The following is a 27708-nucleotide window of genomic DNA, read 5'->3' on the forward strand; positions in this document are numbered from 1 at the left end:
CAAAAAAAAAAAAAAAAAAGTACTATTGGAAGAAGAATTTCATATTTTGTAAGGCGAATTCTAAAAAAAAAGTCCCTAGTTTTGATAAATTTTCGTATATTGTCCTTTCTTGCGTGAAAAGATCATTTTACCCATGCTTCTATCGAACCCATCGTCGCCTTCACTCTACTTCACTACCCTCAGCTCCTTACATCGCCCCTATTTCTACGAACCGCATTAACCCTTGTTGAACCCACCCTTGCTTCTATGTCTCGTCCTTGTTATTCTCGCCCGTAGCACAAGCGATCATTGTCCCTTGTTGCCCTAACTTTTCTTCCTTATGCCTCACTAGACTTACCCCAATGCACCTCACTCTGACCATCCTTGCCTGTGGCATAAATAGCCAGCGATGGAGGCACAAGCAGAGGGGGCTATGGCTGCGGAGACAGGGAGTCCAGCGAGGATAAGGGGAGAGGAGTTATGATGATTGAAGCCAATGATCACTTGTGTCGTGTGTGAGAACAACAAGGGCAAGGAAGTAAGGGTAGAATTGACGGGGGCTAGCGAGGTTTGCGACTATAATGATGGGTTCGACGAGAATCACGAGGTCTAACGAGGACGAAGATGTTGGGCAAGATAATGGCTAATATGAGTAATATGATCATTTAACAAAAAAAGTAGCATCGTGCAGGAATTTTTTTAAACTTGGGATGCTAATTGAAATTTTTTTAAAAATAGAAGTTATTTTTTATAGGAATTCGTTCTGTTTTTCATGTAGAAGCAAGTGGCACAGACAAAAAACATTTTTCCTTTTCCTTTATAGGCAAGCTCTAGAACCTAACTCCTATTTTACCACGTGAAAAATGAGTAAATAAAATATTTCAACGATCATACTAAGCAGGAATCTCCCTATGACCTCAAAATCATAAAGGCAAGCTTCGATATGAGGGAAATATATTTAATTATTTTATATTTAAATTTCTTATGCCATGAATAATCATAAAATTATATAAATCAATTATTCATGAAAATGAAAGTAAGAACTCGATTATCATTCCAAATTATTTCATGAAAGCAATCATTATGCAATAAATGAAATCACTGTGCATTGATCTCATACAATATAACTTAAACACACAAAATTATCAAATGACATCCACATAATATATATAATCATAAAGGTCAAACATCCACTTTTATTAATGGATAAAGATACATTCTCTATACTCTGTACATCTATACGATATACTCTATATTTTCTTACCAAAAGAAAACATAGTGGGGAGACTTCTCCTAATAATGAATGAATAGTTTAATCATCACGTCTGATAATTTATTAATATTTTAAAAAATTACAATACTATATCTGATATTGACAGGGTAACAAATGTATATATCTATCTATCACAATCATTCATTTATTCATTGGTAATGTCTTCTATCCATGTATACACTTAAAGGAGATATTTATGTATATGCCAAAAATAAAAGACAATGCTTTATATATTACATGCGTGACATGGTGATGGATCCATATCTGCTTTCAATTTGGATCGCTCGTCATGGAATAAAAAATATATTATAATATCAACCTTGATCAATGATAAGTCAATCACAAATTTTATTATATAGCAATTAATAAAAAAATTAAAATTCATCAAATTAAAAAAAAGAATGGTACCGAGCCCACTAGCCTTAAGATTGGCCCCAAGGAGAGCCAAATTAGCCTAATTCGAGTTTAACGAGTTTTAAATGATTTAGAATCATTTAAATATAATTTGAACCGAAATCAATATATTCAAATCCAACTATGATCTATCAGAAATCATCTCAACCTAGCTTGAATCAACCTAAATTAATTAGTGAACCCTCTGAACCGACTTGAACTGGTTAGACCCGATCGGGTTCAAGTTCGATCGCTTCTAATTTTATTTTTTAGTTTTCTCCTTTTTTTTTATTTTCCCTCCCTGATAGCTTCCACCGGTGCACCCTACTATACCCTACTATGCAATTTATAAAGGCTCAAAACATGATATCTTTAGGTTAATACAATTGACCTAGAATATTATATCTTTTAGGCTGCTACATAACCTGAAAAATATTAAATCATTATAACAAACATCAAAAACTATTTCTCACCTCCTCTTCGATCATAAGTTCATCTCATTTCATCATCTATCTTTTTTTTTATCGTTTTACATCACCTCTAATAATAAAGAGGAGGAGGAGAAGAAAAAAAAGAATTAAAAAAGAAAAAGAAAAAGAATTGTAGATTAGGATTGAAAAGATTTTATTAGAATTAGGTTATAAATTGAGGGCATATACATTTATTTACAAAGGGATAACTTGGGAATGTTTAAAATCCTTAAGATGAGGTTGTAAATAACAAAAAATGGGTTATAAATAATAATCTAATTTATTGAAAGGTATCCCTATTTTTAGTTTTTCTCAAATGGTGCACTTTATTTTTTGTAATCCCTTAAATGTCCCTCTTCGTTGTCGTTCACTTTCACCCCGTTACCTACTCCCCGCCCACATGGTATGCTCTATTTATTGTAATTCCATAAATATCCCTTATTGTCCTCCATCGCATCGATGCGGCTATCTCTACCTCACCATGAATTTGTGTTGCCTTCGCCTCACTAGTTGTGAATTAGACAAGGGGGATAGCGATGGGTTTTTTTTTCTTCTTAGTATCCACCATTGATCACTTTTAGCCTTAGCACACTTAGGAATCAAGCGTGAAGGCATTGATGCTCGCTCACTCTCTATTGCATTTACTCATGCGCTTTTGTTTACTGCTTTTGTCAAAGATGATGAGAACAACAATCTACCCTCCATGTTTCCTAGACAAATGGAGTACAGCCTATTGTCGCTAGTCGATTGGGTGAGGCTACGAGTGGCACTAGCATGTGAGAGGAAGGAGGAGGCCATGAGGGCTATGGTGGATATGGTGGGGAGGTGCTTGGCGATAATCGTGGGGTAGAAGTCTTCAACGACGGAAGCGATAATGGTGCTTAAGGGGACAGAGTACAAGTGGGTTCTCATGGGCAACACGTGACATAGTGGGTCATGTGGGGGAGGAGAGACAGAAAACTATGTATCGTCGTCTTCCCAATTGTTGAAGTTGATGATCATGATACATGAGGAGGACCTAGTGGTCAGTGTGGTAGAAGGCGATGAACAATGTGAGAGATATTTATGGAATTACAAAAAATAAAAACATTATTTGAGAAAAATGAATACATGAATATCTTCCGAAAAATTAAAACAACCTTTTTTTTTTTTTTATAAAATCATGAATAATTACAAATAAATTAAACACGAATCACAATCTAGTGTAGAATTCATACGAGACTTTTGGAATAATTTCAAATAAATTGAATTATGAGTAGAGGACTAAACAAATGTAGAAAATGCGTAAGAGATGAGAATTGTTTTAAGATGTAAGACACAATCATTATCTCGAGACAAGTTGAAATCTAGCTATCTTCATTCGATGGATACACATTAGCTAGTCTTGCATCACACTGAAATTGCAGGTTACGTGTGGTAAATTACACCATGAAATTGAGTGGGAGAGACTCGTTGGTTTCATGCATGTATGTTTCTCGATCGATCGAGACCCGATTAATGACTCCACTATAATTTTGGCATGTCATTTTCCAACACACTAATCGTGTTAAATAGTCAAAGAATGCATTTATATTTTTGGTAGACATCGACGACCTATCTATGGGTGAAGAAACAAACGTTGCTACCCAACACATTGTGAGGAGTACAGTAGATGGACAAAAAAAAGGGTAATTGACTTTTGCTTTCGGATGAAGGCGACTATAAATCAATCAGACCTACCCAAACCACATGAATCAGTGAGGATTTGGTACTGATGTGATTTTATTATCTTCTTTCAATAAATCAAACAACAAAACCAAATAATATGGACATGAGATTGATTACCTTAATAGGATGTTTTCATTATTATAGTTTTTACGAAAACTAAAATTTATTTTTATGAAATTTTGGGTTTTAAACTATAATTCATCGTACAGGAAAAGCAAGTCACATGTGGATGGCACCTAAATAGCAAGAAAAATGATATTTTTATGATCAACCACACTAGCGAACAAACTTGGTTGCTAATGATGCATGAGAGCAATAATAATACTAGCGATAACAACATGTAATGAATAGGGACCATATAATAGCACATGGGAACCCCCCATATGATTGCCCCACACTCCATGTGAGTAATATTATTATTGAGAGATCCCTCGTATTCCTCCATGGCCATCACCTACCGCTTGGCATCATCATCCCGCCGACATGTCATGAGCCGCTGTGTTCACTGCTCCACAGCCTTCTCCATCTTCATGCTGGATTATAATGTAGGTAGATTATTCATCTACGAGAATATACTAGTGCTGCCAGATGCATGATAGATTCAGCAATGTATATCCATTTTCAGGTTCGGATGCAGAGGTGCCTGCAGCTGCTATCATGGCCACACTGTCGTCCTCTTGTTCGACAGAGACCTAATAAGATGCGTGTGGGAGCAGTTCCGAGACATTCTCCATCAGTCCATTGTAGGTGCATGTGGAGTCTGTCACATGCCATGCCGACACATTAATTCGTTGTTCGTAGAACTCGACTCACTGTTCATTGTTGGACGCATGCGAGTGATCATAAGGGCTCGACTTTCTATTGCTGTGTGTGTGTTAGAAGCTTATCATGTTTTGTTGCTTGTCGAGCGGCGGTAATACCGTATTCATCTATCCCAAGTCTTGTGTTTTGGCTTCTTCATGCATCGCAGATCATTTACCCGACGAATGGATCGATGATTTCTTTGGACCCATAAACTAGTTTTCTGATTCCTTCATCAAGTTATCTGTGTGTGTCATTTCGTCAAGCCTACAACATCAGTGACTGAGAGATGCAGACAGTATGGTGTGTGGCTTCCGTTTGCAGCCAAGTAAGTTCACAGGATGACAAGGAGCTCGAGAGGCAAAAGGTCAACCTTCAATAGCATGCAAGCTAAACATGATGCATCAGCTTTAGCGAAGGTAGGATGTCGGTAGGTTTGGGTGAGATGAATGGTAGGCGTAAAGCTTATCTTTATTTTTCGTTAAAAATAAAGATGAATTTTGGCTGAGAATATGTTGTCACCATTCGATATATATTTGACAACATATATAAGAGAATTCTTTTATACATTTGCTTCCCACTGGAAGTTGAGTTTTCATCTCTTGATCATGAGCAACTCAACTACTTGAGGAATCGAGGAAAAGTATGCATCGACCTTTGCCTACAGCTCTATTAGTGCTTAAGCTTTGACATCATTTTAGCAAAAGAAAAAGAAGAACTCCTCTATTGAGAAATCCTCAAATTGCAAGCGAGCTAAATTAAGATATGATAGGATAGAACACCAACCATCAGATGAGGTTATCTACTTTAAGAACCATTGACCGATCAGCCCACTCAACAGCAGTTGACCAAGAAGGATAATAGCAACAAAGACTGATTATTTTAGGGTTTTGTAGCAATTAAACTCTGGACTTATATAATTGACTCGATGTATCTATCTCTTGAGCAAGCACAAGTCTCTTTTCTTCTCCTCTCTTTCTTCCATTTGCCTCTCTCTTTAGTCCCTCTCATGGAGGGTAAACCATTATTACAAATTAAAATACAAAAATTATAATTTAAAATACAGGTATGGAAGGACAAAGGCTGAAGCATCTCGGTGAAAAGATGGAGACACCCCATAAAGGAGAAGGAAAGAATGCCCCAGCATGAGGATCGTCTTCGAGGTTCTTCTACCTCAAAAAAGGAAATAATATAACTTTTTGAGCTTTGATAACCTACCTCACCTGACAAATCGTTCTTTAGGGTTGATGTGTCCTGATGAATGAGAAAGACACTCGCTGATATGGATTTCCCACTCAGAATCATCGATCTCTCTCACCTAAAATCTCAATCATCCACTGTAGTTGTTTTACTCGTAAGTGGATTATCTTTTGTCATTATTTTTCTCATCATTTTTTTTAATAATCTATTATATTCATGTCCAATTATTTCATGCGTACTTTTGTTACAGAGCAGCTTCCTCGTGAAAGAAAGAATCCTAAGCTCGCTCTCAATTATGGAAACATATTGTTGGAGAATGATGTTATAGCTGTCGCAGCGTAGTCCCGTATACTGTTCACAATGAAATCTATACTCGATCGATACATCAGCGACAAAGGATGGGTGCATTGTTGTGTACTATCTTGTAATGTTCCATTCCTCCAAAGCCACTCCAAGATCCATCACATGATCTCGTGCTTGCATTGTTGCGTAGCGAGAGATGTGGGGATACATCTCCTTTACCCCCCCTGACCAACTCCGGACGGTATCATTAAGATAGAGGATTAACGACTGGGCATGCACCTGCTGCCATTACTCCACCATAAATAGATTCACAGACAATACGCCGTGGAATCTGCCACATTTAGCCTCTCGGCTACGCCGTATAGCCTCTTTATTTTGTGTCCCGGCATTTATCCGATCGACCCTCGGACGATAAATTTGGCAGTGAAGTCTTTGGAGCTTCTGCATTCATGGCGAAGCTGAGGCGGTGGAGACGGAAGAGTAGGCACATATGAGTCCGTGGTGGGCATGCATGGGTGGCGACACAGAAAGGGACTGCACAAGGGTAATTTGGTATCTCTGGATTTGGAAGCAGGTGAAACGGAGGTGTGGGGTGAGAAGGAAGGGCAGATGCGTCGGTCGGGACACGGTAGGGGAAAGCAACAAAAGTCCGCCGTCCCCGTTGAATTCAAGTCTCCCACTTTTGCCTGCTTGGTTTGGTTTCTTCGTCCCACGGGCAGCTCACCAACCGTAGCCGTATCACTCTCCTCTGATGGATTTCATGGGGATTAATGCTTTCTACCATTCAATTGGATTGGATTTGATTTGATTTGATTTGCTTCGCATGTAATGACCGTTCGTTCACCGGTAAACGAACTTTCCTGAGAGTCTTCGGGACTGTTAGGTAAATAAGATTCATGCAATCCAATCCATGTGGTTATCATGTGTGCTTGATTCCACTTCTCTGCTGGTCAACGACACACAATGTGGATTATCACCATACAGCACAATGCACAACTTCACATGGAAACGCTACATTAACTGTCGAGATACTGATGTATCTAACTAATAGAACGACCAGTGCAATCCATGGCCGCCGTCGGCTCCATAGAGAAGAGGGCAATGTAATGTATTCTCGGATATAATACGAAGGTCTTTGTTGGAGGCCCTTAGATTCGGATTAAACTCCCTCATCACATGCCTCACATGTGCTCCCTCCAATGCATGCAATGCACTAATGGAGTAGCAGTAAGTTGACGCAGATCCAGGAGGATTAAACAAATAATTAAAAGATACAGAAAGGTAGGGAAAAAAAGAACACAACAGTGGCTTTAGACAGCTGAGATCTGTTCCTCTCCATTCATCATCATACAGGTAGTTCTTCTTCCTTGCTCAATAAATCTCGCCATTCCCCACCCTCTCAACCACCATATCCCTTTTTCTGCTCTCTAGTAGTTCAACCAGAGCTCTCTCTCTCTCTCTCTATCCCCACAGCTTCCCAACTCACCCTCCTCTCTTTTCCCACTCCCTCAACCCCCTAGCAATGCAAGACTCTTCCTTCTTACTCTTTCTCCTTCCTGCATCATCATCATACCATCATGCATTGCACAAGGCAACAATGTGAAGAGGAGCATTTCGTTGGTATATATCCATAGAGCCAAAAGATATCGAGAACAGACAACACCGGCAGCCGCAGAAGTTCGAGAATGGCTTCCAAAGCTCTGCAGCAGCAGCAGGGTGGCAGCAATGAGGAGGGGGTGAGGCAGCGTGTCAACCGCTGCATGATGAAGCTGTCGGACCGTGACACGGAGGCCATGGCCGCCACCGAGCTTGACGCCATAGCGAGGGAGCTCACGGCCGACGCCTTCCCGCCATTCCTCTCCGCCATCGCTGACGCGCGGCCGACCGACAAGACGCCGCTCCGGCGTCACTCCCTCCGCCTACTGTCACTCCTCTCCCACTCCCACCCTCCCGCCGCCGTCGCTCCCCACCTCCCCCGCATGCTAGCCGCCGCCCTCCGGCGGCTTCGCGACCCGGACTCCTCCGTCCGCGCCGCCTGCGTCGACGCCGTCCGCTCCATGGCCGCCGCACACCCGCCCGCCCTCGTCGCCGTCCTCCTCCGCCCCCTCACTGACGCCCTCCTTCACGAGCAGGACCAGTGCGCTCAGATCGCCGCTGCCCTCTCCCTCGCCGCCGCCATCGACACCGCCGCGGCCACCGCCTTGGACCCCGATCTCGCCTACCACCTCCAGCGGCTCCTCCCCCGTCTAGTGAAGCTCCTGAGGAGCAACGCGTTTAAGGCTAAGTCATCCCTGCTATCCCTTCTAGGCAGCGCCGCCGGTGCCGGTGGCGCCGGGACGGCCCCTCTCCTCGCGCTGCTCGTCCCCTGTCTCGTGGAGTCCCTCGCATGCGACGACTGGGCCTCGAGGAAGGCGGCCGCCGAGTCACTCTCCGTTCTTGCCATCAGAGAGAAGGATCTGTTGACCGGATTCAGGTCGTCCTGCCTCTCTTCGTTCGAATCGAGGAAGTTCGATAAGGTCGGGAGCAAAGATCGCTTGTCTGAGACTGCTGCTAAATTTGGTGCCTTGTGTCTCTCTTGATTCACCTAAATTATGATCGATTCTTGAAATGCAGGTGAAAATTGTCAGAGATTCAATGACTCGGATGCTGGATGTTTGGAAGGATATTCCTGAAGTCCCTGAAAGCAATCTCAGTGCTCAGTCGCAGCCCAAACCTTCTCCCAAAGGTAATGAATCAGCCCCTTGTCTCTTTTATAGATCAATTCAAGGCCAAAAATTTCAACCTTTTTTGTTGATATTGCTTCAATCCGGTCTATGCGAAATCCCAACAGAGGTTTTTAATCGTTGGTTGTGTACTTCCAATTCCAGCTGCTTCTCTCGGCTCTGGTTCAATACCGTCTGCAAAAAGATTCTCTTCGAGCAGGTCACCTCCGCCTGCTGCCTTACCGATCCCAACACCGAGAAAGAATGTTCCTTCAATCAGGAACAAGAAATTGTCTCCACCTTTGTTCCACAAGGATGAACGAAGGCCCTCTAATTGGAGGGTGGAAATCTCTATTGCCGGTGCTCCAGGAGAAGTTGTGAACGATGAAAAGCTTCATAACATTCGTGAACATGGAGGATCAGAGGGCAATATCAGATCCAGGTTAGAAACACGGCGGATGCTGTTTGAGAGGAACCATGAGGACACGGGGAATAAGTTAGCTGGGTTCAAATCAGCATCACGTATGGTTCCACTTCAGGAGACTGGGAGCTTGGAATCAACTGTGGGGGCTAACACTAAAGATGATGAACTAAATGCCGGGCACAAGGATAGTGATCTATCTTTGATTCGGATGCAGTTGGTTCAAATTGAGAACCAACAGTCCAATCTATTAGAACTTCTCCAGGTAGCTCACTTTCATATGCGAAATCGTTTTCCTCTCAATTAGGATGTCTTCTTATATTTGTTAGTCTGAGTGTTGTTGCTGCGAGTTTATCAGTTTGCATGTCCATGTATATTCCAATGAGTACGATTAGCAGCATAGGTTTGCCTTTCTGGTATTTAAGTAAAACCCCATTATTCGTTGCTAATCAGAACTTAAATATGTGTGCTCTATTGTTGTGCATTCAAGTGGTCTGTTCTTGGTGAAGATAAAATGGGTAGCAGTCAAAATATGCTACTGATTGATTTTCTTTCCTTTTGATGCCTAGTTGTATTATTAACATCACTTCTCTTGATAAATATGAATCACACATTTCAAATACTATTATTTCTTGTAAATTATCAATAACATAAGAATGTTGTGAATAATTTGTCAAAAAATTCATTATCTAAATCATTGTGGCATCGCCTTTTGTTGGCCACTCAAAGCAGTCCCATCTTAATCTAACATGTCATACACGTGTACATATACATAGATGCACATATACGGCACATACATACACACGAGTTCAGCATGCCAGGATTCCAAAAAAGTTTTGATGTGGATTTATTGTGAACTTGTAAATTTTCTGGCTACCGAAGGTATGCATCATCAGTGTGAATTTTCAGAAACATGTATTTCCAAAGACGTGCACCACTTCATAATGGAAACAAAATTGAAAAGGGTGGATTCTGTGGTGTCGTAAGAGAACTTGACAATTAATGGTGTTCAAGAACCTTGATGCCTGAAACAGTTGGTTAGAAATCTTTCCGACAGATGGACTTTTTCCTAACGTAAAGGAACTCTATTCACAAATATCACAGATGAACTAATCATTGGTAGGTAGTATTTATTTGATTTTACATGAAGAGTAGGGATTTATCCTCATTGAACAAACTCAATGGAGTCTGGTTGCTCCAAGTCTAAATAAGCTATTTAAGTGTTCTTATAAACTCCGTAGTCATGTAGGATGACTTTATTATCTAGCTTAGTTCTACTACTCAATACAGGTTTTGCAGGAAACTCCTAAAAAAGCATAGGTTCAGATTCATAAACTCTTTGTTAATGTTTTAGATGTTAATACATTAAGCTGCAAGCTAATCTTTACTGTAAAAACTGCCAGTTTCATGACGACTGAAGTTAGCAGAATTATTTGGAGTTTGCTTGTGATATATAAGAAAGCAGATCACAATCTATAAATTTTCCCTATTGCCTGGTACTAAATGAATTTAAAGAAATTCAAGAGCATGTCTTATTTTCTTATGAACAATATATTGATAAAGAGTCAAATTCACGATCTAGAAAAAGCATCATCTGGGATTTAGTATTTTGTTGTGATCAGGACAGTTTACTGAAAAGTAGGGCTAGTATGATAAAGGTACACAATTTTAACTCTACAATTTGTTAACCTTAGCTTAGGACCAATCATGTTCAATTTTTGCCTTAGCTATGATGAATCAAGTAGTCTGTTGGCTAATCAATTTATGGATTACATTTAAATCTTGGAGTACCACTATCTTAGTTAAACAAATACATAATAAGATGATTGGAGATTAAGATGTGTTAAAAAATACTAAGAGGCAGGTTTTTCAAATCGAGTTTTGGTACTCAATGTGATATCTTATGCTTGTGGTCTAAAATATAAGCATGCAGATCTTCCTCATCCATGTAGTCTCTTCATCTTTTTGGCTAAGCTTGTATTTGGGTTTAAGACTTTTAGTTTAATCTGTCAAATGCTGCAAAGCTAGGCTGGCTATTTTAATTCAATAAAGCTAGTTCATTTTGGAAAGTCTGGGTCAAAATAATCCTCCAAAGGGGTAAAATAATTTATATCTTAATATATACTCCAACCAAAGATGACGTTTATGTAATTTGTTGCAGTTACATTTATCGCTTTGATTTCCTCAATTTCTATTTTATCCAATTTACCCTCTACCTACTTGAAATTCGTTTGAATAATAACCCTATGAAAGACTTGCATTAAACATTTCAAGAAAGAAAAAAATAATAACAAGGGTAATCAACCAATTTCTCTCCTTGCAGTTAAACATTTCACCAGTATTGCTTATAAGTAACAAGATAAATCATGACCGTAGATGTTTTTTATTGGTCGATGTCTGGATGAGAAAATATAGCAGAATAGATGGTATTACACTATGATGCTGATAAGAATTAGAAAACTACCAATACAGTTTTATTTAATGTAGGTCATAGCTGACTGATGATATACACTGATAAGAGGTTAAATGCCATGAATTCGTACCAGCGTAGGGCTGAGTTTTTTGTCACTCATGGCTGTAACACTAGAATGATGGCATCATGGTGAAGATTATACTTGCCAGTGTTGAGTATGATAAATATCTACAGAAGGTTGAGTAAGCATTCAGCTTTCATTCTTCGTATGCCATGTTTTTCTTGCTTCATTTTTAGTCCTTGGCGCTTAAAGATATCCTGTATTTTTGCTAACCACTGTCTGTTGTGTTTTATGCTACTTTGGCATATTTATTGTTCTTCTGCAATCAAGGAATTCCATTTTTTCTAAGACAACAATTCTAAAGGATGTTTTCATCTTGCAGAAATTCATTGGCAACTCCCAAAATGGACTCCATTCTCTGGAAACAAGAGTCCATGGCCTCGAGATGGCACTGGATGAGATTTCCCGTAATTTGGCATTATCTGCAGGAAGGATTGCAAATAATGACTCTGCAGCAAATACATGCTGCAGATTACCCGGTGCTGAATTCTTATGCGCAAAATTTTGGAGGAGGACTGAAGGCAGAAGTTCCTCTAGGTTCTCCACTTCAGAATTACAGAACCTAACTGAGATGGAAACTAGAGGTTCCCACAAGTGGGATAAGCGGAGGCTCGGAGTCCAAGGTGGACTTGTTGTCAATCCATTAGCAGAGATTATTCCTCAGTCAAGCGCGAGTCCAGAAGCTACCCCAATTAAAATGCTAAAGAGTGCGACTCATGAGAATGCAATTACCCATGCATATCGACACAAGTAGCAAAATTGGCATCACAAGATATTAGGTAGATGCTAACTATCACCCTTTCATTCGTAAAATTCTTTTTGTATTTTCTGCATGAGTATGTATGCAAGTTCAGACATGTGCTTTTAGTCAGGTACGAAATTGCATTTAGGTAGTTATGGCATTAACTTCCCATAATGCAATTTCTTGTCCAAGCTAAACAGAGAGTAGCTTTTTCACATCAGCTTACGATCATAATCCATTTCTTCAATATCGTTTTTCCTTTGACTTCATCCTCGAATGATTACTAATGGTTTCCTGTGTTCTTATAAATTCAGGAATCTGTATATGATGTGTGAGGGAATTGATATATACGGAATTTGGTAGAAGGTAGATTATGGAGATAATTACTCTCAAGTTTCTTCTCACTACTCTGGCTGGGAGATATCATGAAGACCTTTTGCCGAGAAATGAATCTCCCATGAGGAGATTGAGACAGGACTGGTTTGCTAGAATCCAATATCTTGCAGAATTTATAATACACTTCTTTGTTGTATCCTATGAACCAGGTTATTTGGTCCCCTCAAATTACACACTCCACCCGACTCTTTTCGCTGCGACAGAAGCCATCAGCACTTCTGTTGAACAAGCTAAGAACAAACTGTGACGCGATCTTGTATATACTGCAAACTATGAGTTGGTATTGGTTTGTGTTTCCCTACAAAATAAAATATTGATCCTTTCAGCCTGAAGTGGAATACATGAAATGTCATTTACTATTCCTGCAGGCTAAGATTCCTCAACTGTGGTGGTAATAAAACCTTCAGAACACCAATATTGCAGGATCAGTTCCTAATGTGGTGACTTATTCTGTTTCTTGAAGATGTAACTCTGGTATGCAAGTCATCATCAAGAGCTTACCAGATGTTATTTCATGAGTGAAATATACACTTATAAGCCCAAAGCATTAAAAGAAAAAACAATATGGAGGTTGGAGATAACACTTTGGGCTTAGAAGAGATATGAATGGTTGAGTAGGGATAATGCAAGGAGTTGTCATATACGCTACAATGTCATGTAATCTTGCTAGAAATAGAATCTATAATAAATAGCATCACTATTATTTCTTTTTCTAAGTTGAGGAGGTAATTTTAGATTTGAAAAATTATGATTATTCTATCTAGAGTGCGTATTCAATATAATCTTTTCCTTCCCTTCGCACCTCATTCGTCTCTTATGAATGACGAGTGACCGCAAAGGTGGGTACCTTTCTCTTCTCTCTCTTTTCTTCCGACGACAACAAAAGTGAACAACTCTCGAGAAGGAATAACTTCGCTATTTTATGAATTTAAAGTATTATTTGAGAAAAACTAAAGGAAATTACTATTAGAATCTCTTTCTTATTATACAAAACTTTCTCATTATTCATAATTTTTTAATAAATTAATAAAATAATATTTTATTATTTATAATCATTCTAATTTTATTTTATTTTTCTCTTTTATTTTTTCCGCCCCACATGCTGCTGTCGTTGACTTTCTCTACCTCCTCTTCGATCTTCATATTATTTCATATTATTATTTTTTATTATTTTATGTCATCTCATTCAGAGAAAGAAAAGAGAAAAAAAAAATATAGATGAGGAGTAAGAAGATTTTATTAGAATTAAGTTCTTAATTGATGATATATATAGTTAATAATATTAAAAATTACTAATATGAAATTGTAAATATAGATTGTAATCTCTAATATATATATATATATGTATATATATATATATATATATATATATATACATATATATATATATATATATATATATATATATATATATATATATATATATATATATATATAATTACCAGACCAGATACTATCACGGAGGCCAACTTCAGTTTGTCTGGGCGAAACCGCACACTATTCTCTCTCTCCTCCCTCGTCACTTTAGGGTTTCCATTGCCCCATCCTTCCCATCTTCTCTCTCTACACCCACCACCAAAGTAGGAGATCCAAAAGCTATCCTTCCCCATCATCAACGCAGGAGACAGGAAGTTGTTCGATTTGATATCACACAAGAGGTTTCAGCTGATGGCCAAGACCAAGCCCGGTAAGAAGGACCTCGATTCCTACACCATCAAAGGCACCAACAAGGTCGTCAAAGGTATTCTCCAGATTTGTGTGCTAATCGCGGCCTTGTTCGATCCATTTCTCTGTTTTGGCTTTTTATAATGTCGGGGGGCGTAGTGGGCGACTGCGTGCTGATGCGGCCGGCGGAGTCGGAGAAGCCCCCGTACGTGGCGCGGGTGGAGAAGATCGAGGCGGACCACCGCAACAACGTCCGGGTGCGGGTGCGGTGGTACTACCGCCCCGAGGAGTCGATCGGTGGCCGCCGACAGTTCCATGGCGCCAAGGAGCTGTTCCTCTCCGATCACTACGATATGCAGAGCGCGCACACCATCGAGGGCAAGTGCATCGTCCACTCCTTCAAGAACTACACCAAGCTGGAGAATGTCGGCGCCGAGGACTACTTTTGCCGCTTCGAGTACAAGGCGGCCACCGGAGCCTTCACTCCCGATCGTGTTGCCGTGTAGGCTTTGCCTGCTTTGGTTCTCTTTCTTCATAATCTTGATCTTATCTTTGTTGTAATTGTATGTCCATTAAGCGAGTGTCATCTTGCATTTCAGGTACTGCAAGTGTGAGATGCCTTACAACCCTGATGATCTCATGGTCCAGTGTGAGGGATGCAAGGACTGGTAAGCAAACTTGTAGTTGCTCTTTCATCCTATGCTGCTCCTTATTGCTTCCCTAATTGCAGTGAGATTAGATGGACTTTGTATTCTGACTCCTTGGTTTATTCAGTTATGAAACATTAAATATGCCAGCTACAGCTAAGATATCAACATGCCTTTTCTGTTTTTTATTCCTTTGTTTTTGTGAAGAAGTACTATGACTAACTTGTTGTTATTAGTTCTCCAGTTGGCCTTTCATATGTGAAATTCTTTTAGCTAGTTCTGTGTATTGTGCTGCTTCTTTGATTTCTATAAGCAGATTCTTGATGTTTGGGAGAAGTACTGGAATGAATGCACCAAGCAAAATTTATGCACATTGCTTAGACAATGAACTGCCTTGCTTGATTGCCTGAGTAGTATTTCGTTCTTCATCTCCGGTAATTATCTCACTCATTAATAGTTGTATATATAATTTTATTAAACTAGAGAATTACTACTCACTACCAACATTTAGTAGTGGCATGTACTTCAAATTTACAATTGGTGCCTTGTCTTCTCTTTTTCATGTAGGAAGAATTGCATTATTTTTTTCTAGCTAATGGATTAACTTAAACTTTCAGGCTATTTCTCCCAACAATATCTTCTAATTGTATTTGTATTTTATCAAAGTACTAAGATCATCGTTAGTGTGTTAAGTCTGGTATAGAACAGAATTGTGTGTGCTATAATATTTGATGGGGTGTAGCATTTAAATCTTATATGCTTGGGTAATAGTATCTTTTGGCTGAGATGATCCAAAAGATATTCATTCATATAATAACGAATCCTTTTCATAATATCTATATTCGATTGCTTCTGTGTATTTTATTATTGCAAAAATTTGAGATTTTACTTTCAGCCTTGTATCTTCATTTTGTGGTTAAACTACCACTTCTGATGTGTTCTTGATAGATTAGTCCTTTCATGCCTCATGCAATGCAATAATTTAATTATATATATATATATATATATATATATATATATATATATATATATATATATATATAAGTTTTAGGTCCCTGGTAGATTAAAAAATATGTCATTATTCATATAATATTTTGGTTCAGATGTCATTATTTCTTATTGCATTTATGTTTTAGTATCGCTAGTCCAGCTAAAACAATGTGAAAACCCTATTGAATTTAAAGATTGTTTGCATGGCGGCATGGGCTACTTGAAATTAGTCAGAAATAATCAAAGAAGAGTGTATTTGATTTCCCTAATTTGATGTGTGTCATATTGTGCCGCTTTCATGTTGAACCTTTTACATAAAGTTCTCAAAGCTAAGTTCATTCATGAGGCTTAGTTTTCAGCTTTTCTTCGGATGAGGCTAGGCGTGCCTTAGGCATGTGTCTTGCTTCTCTTTAAAAAAATGGTTATTAGAACATGCAACCTACTTGTTTCTTATGATCTCTGTATTCGCTACTATCCTTTAGATTTATATGATACAAAAAATCACATTAGAACTTTTTTTGGTTAAAGCAAGCCAATTTTTAATAAAGGACAAGAGACCAACTGATAAAGGAGAATGTCTTCCTTCGATCAAAAGGGAAATGAGATAGATAATTGAGTTAGCATACAAGGAGTTAAAACTTAGTAGTTTGTTTTCTCTTTTTTGCGTTCTTTCCTCATCTCTTTCTTGCTTTCCCTTCCTATTTTGCTTTTACTTCTCTTGGTGCTAATGCTTCTTTCCCTTGTTGTTTTTTTGTGCAAATGGTTCAATGTTCTGACACCTGAGATAACCAGTCAAAATTAGCATTTTTAGCTATTGTAAAGACATGTTAGTTTTCTTGATTTATCATTTTTAGTAACATGATATACCATCATGCTCTGTGGAATTAGGATCATTTGTAGAATATTGAATCACCGACACAAAATTGTTCTCTTCTTCCTACACAATCATCTTGCATCTCCATAATTAAGCTACATGCACATGATGGTGTTTTAGAGTATGCCGTGAGCTCAACCTAGATTTCAGTGTAATATTTCGCTGTAAGCCAGGCAAGGAACAACAAGTTGCTGACCCATTTGTTTGGTGGCATGTCTCTTAGTTGATAAATCTTTCGACCATTTCTTTAGAAGTTTTGGCATAAACAATTCAGTCAGCAGCATCTTAAAGCACACAATAGTGTCTTTATGTGTCCTCATTTTTAGAAAAGAGATGGTTTACATAAATTTTAAGTTTTTGCCACAGCCTACCAAGCTTACTTGCCTTAACATTGACCTTGATTTCAATCTATGGATCCCAGAAAAATTTAAGATGTAATATTTCAGTTTTGTCTCTAACTGATCCAGTCGATCCTGTCAATCCTGCGCATATCATCCTTGCCAATCTCAATATATATTACTGTCAATACAAAAGGTTTCCTGATTTATTTTTCTTATTTTTAACAATTGCCTTTATATGTCAGTGAGATGTGTCACTTAAGGTGTTCCACCATTATACTTGCAGAAGAACTTTGTAAACCTTTTGCCTTCCTATTTTGTGAATATGACATTATAGGGACTTGATTTTTTTTAGTTTTCTTCTACTATTTCTTTACCAATAAGGTTTTTTTTTTCCTTTTATAGTTTGCAATATCTTGTCTTCTCATTGTCTGCTTGCACATCTTTTAAATCTTATTTTGAGAGACCATGTGTTGGGATGTGCACATTAGTTGACTCATGTTGAGAGCTGGAAGTATCATACAAATTATCCATCATTATGATTGATTCTTGTTTCTGATTGTGGTCGTTATGAATATACTTAATGAACAGAATTACTGTGCGTTAGAATGGATGATTAATTTGGAACTTTCTTTGTTCTAATAAAGGTTTGTCTAGTGGTGCAAAGGATTTAAATCTTGATCCAGTATCAGTTTCAGTAATCAGTTGGACAAATATGATACTGGCATATTGACCACACTGTCTAGGTTCACAAAAAATGAAGTATTTACTATATGACTGGTCATTGGTCATATTCATATTTACTGGTCCTCAGTGATTGATGCAACCAAAATTTGATTCTATGAGTGATATAACCAAGTTTGTTTGCTGATCAAAGCAACGACTGCAGTTTCAGATACTGGATCCATTTCTGTGATCTAGTTTGACCAATATGTACCTGTTGATACCAGTGTATCGACTCATGGGGCACCGGTATGTATCACTGTTTTGAAGACATCATAATGGAGGAGGAAGGAAGAAGTGAAGGCGGAGGAGGAAGAAAATGGAGGAAGAGGAAGTAAGGAGGGGAGGTGGTGAAGGAAGAAGGAAGAAAGAGGAGGAATAGAAGAGGAGGGAGTGTACCAGGGAGATAGATGCCGGTGAACAGTAGCGGCGGCAGCAGCAGCGTTGTGAGAAGAGGGCTTGTGTTTGTGAGACCTAAAAACTGTTTTAGCCTTTTATTATTATTTTTTTAATATGAGTTGGATTGGACCGTCTGAACCAGGGGCTGTCCACACCTCAACTGGTACTTGTTTCGTACCATTTCGGGTGGTATGGCAGTCCTTGGATCAAAATATTGGTGCATTTATTGTGATGCTTGCATACAATTTTGCTCTTTTAGATGCTGGTATTTTTATTCTGTCATGGATTCAAATATGATAAATGGTGATGTGCTGGGCTGATCAAATACTTGCATGCAGTCAATCATATTATGTCGAGTTGTTTTGATAGTGTCATTCTTGAACCAATGCAAGCCTGTGTCCACGATTTAACTCTTTGATTCTATCTAAGTGTGGTCTCTGAATAGTTTTATTAAAATTTCCATGTTCTTTTGCTTGGTGCCATCACAAAGAATAGACTTTTATTTAAAATACTGGGATGTCTCTGGGGCAGAAATTTTGTACATTGTTTTACAAAATGCCAATGTGATAAGCTGCTCATCATCGTCTGGAAGATACACACTTGATTTGCAGATTCAGAACTTGAATTGTATCATCTAAATGGGTTATGTGCTAAGTGAAAGTTCTGCAAACATTGATCTGAAGCTGATCTGTCCCATATTATATCAGTCACGTATATGATGTTCTTATGTCCGACGGTATTTGTTATAGTGCTTTTCTTTGACGTTTGACAATCATGAGTTTTTTTTATGCATTTTGTTATATATATATATATATATATATATACCAAGCTGTCACGCACTTAGCTGGTTTTGCTTATGTCGTGCGGCACCCTTGCGTGTCCGTTCACAAATGTCAGTCTCCCCGAAACCTCCTATAGTCCCTTAGGACATACAAAAGAGAAAACGAGTTAGAGAAAGTATCTCACTCGGGATCCACAAGCAATCATTTCAGTAAACACTTTATAGCCAATGCAAATTACAAACAGACTTCACAAGCTCTGAACGGTTGCACAACAAAGGGTCCAAAATGGTCTTCTACAGTTCGAAATCTCTCACAAGTGTCAACATGACACAACCTTTATTTACAAGCCGAAAACAACCACCAAACCCAACTAAAATGAGGTTGTTAAGTCTTCAACCATCCCTCTACATGCTGTGCAAAACATGAATAAACCAAAAGACACAGACATACATAAGCATTACATCGAACATCCTGTATACAATTTGTCCGTGACAGAGCGGTATATCACAATATATCGCTCGGTATACAATATCATACCGTATCGAGCGAATCTTAAAACTCCGATACAGTATGATATTTTAATCCTTGCATCACAAGATGTGTTTTTTTTTTCATTGTATGTACTACTAAACACATCATCTAACGAGTAATGTGATGCATGTATAAGTTACAAACTTCATATTTTATCATGTGGTTGCATATCATTTCAGTGCTTAGGATGAAGTCATTATAACAGTAAGTGGGAATTGTATCTTTTTGCTTCTTTGCATTCTAAAACTTTAGCTGCCATTACTCATATTGCTTTCCTTTTTTACTAAAATTAAATTAGTTCATTTGTTTGAGTGAGACTTTAGATATGATTATGTGAACAGGTTCCATCCATCTTGTATGGGCATGACAATTGAACAGGCTAAAAAATTAGAACACTTTCTGTGCTCAGATTGTGATTCTGAGAATGATGCTAAAAGATCTATGAATGGTTTTCCAGCTTCGCCAATTAACGAGCCCAAGGTGATGTCAACATTACATATTTTCTCGTAGTTCTTGATTGATGTGTACTTGTTTGATATACTAAATATGTGCACAAGGTTTTTTCTGCATAAATTGATTATTATGCAAATGTTGACTCCTGATTTTGAGGTAGTTTAGAAGTCAAGTACCAAGCTAACATGAACATGTCCTCATGGTAGAATATGCATTAGACTGTGGATGTGTTTAGTTCTAACTTGGAAAATTTCTATATATATGACATTTTTATTACCATAAATGTGATAGTTAGAAATTTCTTTTCCAGCACTAGTTTATTGGTACAACATTTAAAGTTTTTGTTATGTCCTTAAATTTTCATCTTATGAAATGACAACAAAAGTAGACATAATTGTATAACTGTTATTTTCAGTTTTGTAATTCCTATGATTTGGACTGTACCACCTACACAGTTTATATAGTAAGGTTAATGAGATCAAAGTTTAAAAAGTCAAAAGCCAGAAAAACAAATTTAGGGACAATTTGAGTTCTAGTAGTGCTATTTTAGTGAATATTTGTCTGCACATGACATGGATTCTGATTATTTTTAAAAATAAAATAATAGTTAATGTAGCTACAAAAGATAAAATAAGTTACCGGTACTACTTGTCACTACTGAGTTTGTACATCTGCATCAAATCACTCAAGGATAAGACTGAAGCTTAATTTTTAAGGGTTTCATTCATGAACCATTTTAGAAATGAAGTAATAACTGAGAATCACATTGGTAATATCAAGGATTTTAATTCTGAATAATACTGCCCGTATCAGGCGGTACGTATCAATCCGCCAGCAAACTGGTATGCAGACTGCCTGCTACCGAGCGGTACCGTCGATTGGGGTTGCTTTCATCCCGTTACCACCCTAAATCAGTCGATGACGATTGATTTCGACCTTTGTCGCCCGCTACTGGGTGGTATTAGCCGAGGGAGAAGAAAGAAGAGGGAGAACCTAGAGATCTGGCGTTGCTCTCCCCCGACGATCCCAATCCGTCGCTGTCCTCCCTCGCCGGACGTCGTAGATGAGATATTGCCTCCTCGTCTTAGGCAATGAGGCCTCGGCGATGTCACCCATCGCCCTTTTTTGCGCGAGGAGAAGGAAACCTCAGTTTTTTCTCCCCACGCAAGCAAAAAAAGGAGGCGATGTTGCCTTTTTTTAAACATATATATATATATATATATATATATATATATATATATATATATATATATATATATATATATATATATATATATATATATATATATATACACACACACACACACCAAGCGGTACACCCTGATGTACCGCTCGATACTTTGTGTTGTACCGTACTGAGCTATACTCGAAACTCTGGTACAGTACAAAATTACGATTCTTGGGTAATATTGCTTAGTTTGCATGCAATATGACTTTATTTTACAAACTTTGATTAAGATTGTGTAATGGAGGAAATTCAGTGCACAAAACAATTTAAATTTAATGATTCCCTTAAACATGTTACTGTTATACCTTTCCATTTCTGATCAAATTTAAAGCTTGGACATTTTAGTTCAAATTTTGATAAGATTTTCCATGTGTTCTTTACTTTATAGCTTGTTTAAATTAAGCTCACAAAGATAACAGAAGTCTTTGCAACCTTCAAATTTTTATATTTTCTGAAACTAGTTAGTGTTCTTCTAAGTTGGTTGAAACTGAATCACATGTGCTTAGCAATGTGAGTAACTGAAGCTGATTCAAGTTTTCTTAAAAATCCGGACATATGCCATTTGCTTTGAATTTGTTTCATCTGACATTTTTAGGCCTGCAGAAGCTTCAAAATTTGCTCAGAAATATGTTGATATATGAGAAACTTAATTTAAAGTCTGTGTTAGTAACCTGATACTGAAATCGAGGATGATCAAATTGTTGAAGCGTTGTTGTGAACTCGAGATAATGGCTGATATGAAATCGTTTCAAGAATTCCTATAACAGTTAAGAGAACTTACCTTGAAGACGATGTTTCTTTTGTTTTTGGCATAGAAATGGTCGGTAACCTGATCAAATAAATAAAGCAGCAAGTTGATCATTTATAGATTCTACATATACATAGTTTGCCCCCTACGTCTTCCCACTTGTTCATATGGTTGAATTGATTTCGATGCTGCATGTTTCTTTATTGTAATGCCTATAACGTTAAACAAATTATACGGAACTGTACTCTTCACCATAATGCCTATAACATGCAACCTGTATGACAAAAGTTTGTAGGATTTAATAGTTGGATCTTGGTGCTAGTCAAAGGGGAGATATAAATTGGAGAAATATTTTTCAAAGCCATAAAGTCTAAAAAGACACCTAGATGATCCGTCTCATTCCCATCATGTGTTTTACGACTTCCCATTATAATCTTGGTACCATGATTTTCGTTTGCAGTTAGTGAGCATATTGATAGCTTTGAGTTGAGATTATGTAGTGCATTGTTTCAGATGTTATGAAAAACTGATTGTACCCATTGATACCAACATATTAAATTTTTTTTAGTATTTTTATTGTTGTACTAAGGCATATCATACCACATGGGTCAAAATGTTTTGGTTCATAAAGATATTGATGAAGATACTTGTGTTTATAACCTTTGTTTCACACATTATTAAAGTTGTTATGTGAGCAATGACAGAAATTCCAACCCTGTAGCTCGGCTCGTCATGGCCTCTGACCCAGTTTTATGAGCCTATGCTGGAGGGTTTTAGGGTTTTCTGTGGCAGAGCCTTTTTCATGCTTAAGTTAGAATGAGTGCTGGAGGGTTTTAGGGTTTTCTGTGGCAGAGCCTTTTTCGTGCTTAAGTTAGAATGAGTTGAACATAGAAATCATACCTCCAGAACTTACTAGTCTCTGCCCATAGTTGTAGCCAGTTCGACTGACAGTTAGATATCCATTCTTTGAGGTAGATATCATCTAATATCTGGTCGCGTGAACTAAAGCTCACTTTTGATGCAAGGATGGGCACTAGTGAGCTAGTATATTAGAACCCATGGTGACAGGCATAACTCATACAATAAATGTCTTTCTGCTATGTTCACTATTTAAAAAATCAAAGTTATTTAATTGATCAAGATTTAATAGTCATATAAAGGTTCATATAATTGTACATTTCAGTAAATAATTTTCAGTCCATAGTTCACAAGTTTTGCATCTGATATGAGGATCAGCTAGAGGCAATCAACAGTATTTGTTTGAATCAGATTGGCAAAATTATAAAACAATGAGAAAATAAAATTATTAAATGCCAAAAAATCCTTGTAGCTTAATATTTCTTAAAATTTTCAACTTTATAGAAGCCAATTGGAAACATATTGAAGATTAGGTGTGACATATTTATTGCAAAATAAATAAATAACTCTGTATCATAAAAACAGTTTTTATGGTTGCAAATAATATTATTTATTTTATGTCAAAAATTTTATTCGATCCTTGAGTTACTTTTATGATTTACTTGTTGCAGGCTGAACCGAAGAGGCGGAAGAGGTAACTGGTAATCATGTAGATTTGGCTGAGGATGTATTCATTTTATGAAAGGATAACTGTCGTTTTGTGGGTGCCATGAAATTGTACAGTGCAGGTAAATGGACTGCTTAAAAGACCATGTCATGTTTTTGAACATATGTAGTTCAAGGTGGTAATATTTGTACTAAGAAATTAAATTCGAGTGTTCTCCCCCTTTTTGATTGGATCTACTATGTTTTACCTAACTTAATTAAGAGAACATGGCATGAATTATATGATTCATTCAAGGCCAACCATTAATACTAAGATACGGTTGAAATGCCAGTAAAGTTCTTGCAGCTGTACCTACTGGAAATCTGACTTGCTGCGACCGATGCTCTTGTTGAATTGAGTGACAAAATTTGATGCTTTCGTTACCTCCAATCTCTGTAAGATGAATGTTCGTTTACAGTGACATGTATAACTGTGATCGTGCTGCGTGCTTAGCTTACAGATGGTGATAAATGGATTAGTTTACAGTGTGTTAAGAGGGAGTATTTTTCACTATACCAATATGTCGTGCATACAATGTGTTAAAAAGTAGATGTATGAAATGAAGGCATGCTTATTAATAATACATTCACAATGATTACTGAGTGCAATTGTGACATTTAGTTGGAGGGAGGGAATGGATTTTGGCCTCCGTACCAAAACAGGACGCAGTATGCGTCAGCGTTAGCCATGTCATGTTCATGCGCCCAGAAGGCGGCCGACGTGGCTTGTTCTTATGCTCCCTTACTGCATGCATGCATGCACGATGAGTTTGGGGAATCTCCAAATCGCTGGCCTGCCTAAATGCTAGCTGGAGTAGCAATTGCTGTCACAGCAACGTGAGTTGTTGTTCCTCAATCATCCACATTTGGTGGGTGGTCGGATTCGGAGTCCCCTACTCGGAGAACTCGAGAAAATAATATATGCCCGATTGTCACCACATTGTGAGGTGGACTGTTCTAGTAATGTCTCAAGACTCAAATTATGCGTTCTTGGTATGTTAAGACCAATGTTTCTTTTTGCTCATGAAATTTCAAGAAAATATAAATCCCTTTTTTTTTTTTTTTTTTGCTGCCATGATAGATCCAAAAGATGGATAGAAATGGATGTAAAAATTGGTCTTCAATGATCAAATATTACATTCTGGAGATCTCAAAATTTGAATCTGCAACATGATGAAACAAGAAAAATTAACATATTATATATATATCCATGAATTAATCGTTCACAAACGATTCAGATCAGGTAGACTCAATTAACCTAAAAATGGTAATTTTCGTCATATTTACGTCCAAATCCATGTAATTATGCAGGGACTTGAACCTTTCCCACCACCTAATTAGCATACCATCAGAATCCTAACTATTGGACATCCTATTTCGGCTCAAGTGGGTTAGGTGACGAAAGGTGATAGATACACTGTCGTCCGTCCTAATCAAAGCTATGAAGAATACATGGCAAGTAGAGTTATATAGAACAAAAAGGATTCCTCCACTGCATGGGGTGGGGCAGCTGGAATCATACAAGCAATGATATGAGATGATCAGGGAGAAGATAGAGAGGGCGTCAACCCCCCCCCCCCCCCCTTGCTTAGTGGGTTGGTTGTCTTAAGCCACTTCCTAACCATTGTGTACATTTATATATATACATACATACCACCAACTGAAACCATGCAATCATGCACTCACCAACCGTACGCATATGATATGAGAAAAGAAAGAACCTTTCCATGTGTAGAGAAGCGTTCTTCTTCTACCTTTCCTAAACCCCGCCTTGGAAGGAGTGGAGGAAGAGCCTTACATTTGTGCATCGGAAGACGAGGACGTGACGAGAAGAATCATAGTGGTGGATTCCTGGTCCATCCCGTTAGGCGACACTACCGACTCTCTTCCCTCTCTTCGTGCTGGTGGATTGAACTTTGGAGAGGAGAAAGAGAGAGCATAGTCGGAATGACCCAATCGACGTCCGATTCGTTCGATACATGTTGTTCGTCTTTGCGGGTAGAGTATTATATTATCATAACAAGAAGCTTTGGCCACATCATATTTACAATTCGTGGAACACGGAATTCATCTTCTTTTGTGTTGTTAGAAGGTCTCTCGAGCCATCGATGCAAATGGAGAATTGCTAGAGCTTGTGGAGTACGTGTGGACTAATAGTGAGTTTGATTAGCATATGTATCTTTGTTAATTTTATTGTGACTATATCAATCACTAGTGTTGCAGTCATATCATGGTTATCTAACACTTGGTAGGGTTCAAATCCACACACACACACACACAAAAACCTCCCTGATGAGGCATCATGCACTCTGGATTCAATGATCCTCCTCTGCTAAGAACAGTACCTTCAATCTTCCATATCAATCTTCAAGATAGCACCTGTGGTGGCTCCATTGAAGTCCAATGTGACAGGAGGAGAAGGCACAAACATATGGCTCTTCCCAATCATTTACTTTGGACCGTCTTCTTTGGAACATATCATATGCATCTGCCCCTGCCGAAAGCTCAAACATAAGAACAACTCCACTATTCCTTCTATCGATCAACATATGTTCAAACAAAAGCAATAAGCTTTTTTTATTTGATTTTCCTATTTATAATTATCATTAGAAAAGAGTTACAAACATATAATATTATTTTGTTCTCTTTGATTGCTTGGAGTTTTATTTCTGATGCATCTTTTTCCTAAAGGATCAAACCTCGTGCTATGGCCCGATTTTTGTTAAGGTTGGTGGTCTCGTACAAGGGGAGCTCATCCCTGCACCTTCCTCCCACTCTCCCTTCCCCCATCACCTCCGTTAGATTCTCCAGCTCGAACAGATCCGAGCTTGACTCGCTCCCCCCGTCGTCGTCCTCCTCCTCCTCCCCTCCCGGCCTTAGCAGCTCCTTCACCCTCGCCGCTGCATTGGCGGCACCGTCCTGGAGGCGCTTGTGGCCGCAGGGCCGCGAGTAGTCCCCGTCGACGATGACGTTCACCGGATAGAACCGCACCGACCTCTTCCCCTTCTCCGCTCCCGCAGCCTGCCGCCGTGACGCTTCCGACGCCTTGCTCAGGCACGTACCCTTGCAGCTCGAAGCCGAGGTGGATGTCGTCGTCGACTCCTCCGTTCGGGCCCCATCTTTGGCCGCCGCGGCGGAGGGGACGGCGATCTTGGGCTTCCTGGAGCTCCCGGCGGCGGAAAAGAGCGCGATTATAAATCTCACCAGCCGCGCCCGCGGCGACGTCGCTACAGCTGCGTCCGACGCCGTCCGGGGCTTTCTCAGGCCCCGGAGCCCGCTACGGAGGTTGCTGCACTTGGGCTTCGCTTTCTTCTTCGTGGCAGGGGAATCGGGCCGAGGAATGCGGTCCGACTGGTTGGACTCACCGTCTGACGATGAGAACAATCCTGTGGCGTTGATTCTAGGGGTGATGGACGAGGAGGAGGAGGAGGAGCTGGAAGTCGGAGCGAATGTGCCGACGACACAACGGCTGCGGCGGTAGTAGTCGGTGACACCGGGACCGCTCACCGCCAGCTCGCTCACTACGGGTACTCTACTCGCGTTTCGGGAGTGCGACACCGGTTCGACTTGCTTCCTGTGGGAAAAGAAGCGGTCGGGTACTCCGCCCCTCGTCTCTCCGCTTTTGCTGTTATCCACGTCGTCGTCGATGGAGCGGTAGATGGCGTCAAGGAGAGAAGAGGAGAACGACGCGTTCTTCGATCGGCTGCGACGGTGCGGAGGTCTCTCCCACCCCTCCATCATCCCTCTCGCTTCTCGTTCTCCCGTGTCTCCTCGACGTAGCTATGCTCAATCATCCTTTATAGGTCCAGGAGATGCTTCGATTTGGTCCCATCACCTTCGGTAAAG

General features: G+C 39.0%; 3 protein-coding genes across 4 annotated transcripts; 2 read left to right on the forward strand and 1 right to left on the reverse strand.

Annotated features, from left to right (window-relative positions):
- The first annotated feature begins 7459 nt into the window (after nucleotides 1-7459).
- Nucleotides 7460-13268, forward strand: LOC103990860 (TORTIFOLIA1-like protein 4). Its single transcript, XM_009410143.3, has 5 exons — nucleotides 7460-8642; nucleotides 8740-8851; nucleotides 8994-9514; nucleotides 12106-12562; nucleotides 12840-13268. Exons 1-4 carry the CDS (start codon nucleotides 7812-7814, stop codon nucleotides 12535-12537), a joined length of 1896 nt encoding a protein of 631 aa, XP_009408418.2. The 5' UTR covers nucleotides 7460-7811; the 3' UTR covers nucleotides 12538-12562; nucleotides 12840-13268.
- Nucleotides 13269-14372: 1104 nt separating this feature from the next.
- Nucleotides 14373-24060, forward strand: LOC103990859 (chromatin remodeling protein EBS). Of its 2 annotated transcripts, none has more exons than XM_009410142.3 (5): nucleotides 14373-14662; nucleotides 14746-15088; nucleotides 15186-15254; nucleotides 20212-20350; nucleotides 23829-24060. In XM_009410142.3, the coding sequence occupies exons 1-5, from the start codon at nucleotides 14590-14592 to the stop codon at nucleotides 23853-23855; spliced, it is 651 nt and encodes a 216-aa protein (XP_009408417.2). In that variant the 5' UTR covers nucleotides 14373-14589; the 3' UTR covers nucleotides 23856-24060. The 2 variants fall into 2 exon arrangements, with proteins under 2 accessions (XP_009408417.2, XP_018684845.2); XM_018829300.2 differs by having other exon boundaries at nucleotides 14373-14608.
- A 2352-nt stretch (nucleotides 24061-26412) lies between these two features.
- LOC135679826 (protein BIG GRAIN 1-like) lies at nucleotides 26413-27615 on the reverse strand. Its single transcript, XM_065193809.1, has one exon. The coding sequence runs from the start codon at nucleotides 27601-27603 to the stop codon at nucleotides 26548-26550; it is 1056 nt and encodes a 351-aa protein (XP_065049881.1). The 5' UTR covers nucleotides 27604-27615; the 3' UTR covers nucleotides 26413-26547.
- Nucleotides 27616-27708: the final 93 nt, after the last annotated feature.

The sequence above is a fragment of the Musa acuminata genome, chromosome BXJ1-7, assembly GCF_036884655.1.
Source record: "Musa acuminata AAA Group cultivar baxijiao chromosome BXJ1-7, Cavendish_Baxijiao_AAA, whole genome shotgun sequence".
NCBI lineage: Eukaryota > Viridiplantae > Streptophyta > Magnoliopsida > Zingiberales > Musaceae > Musa > Musa acuminata.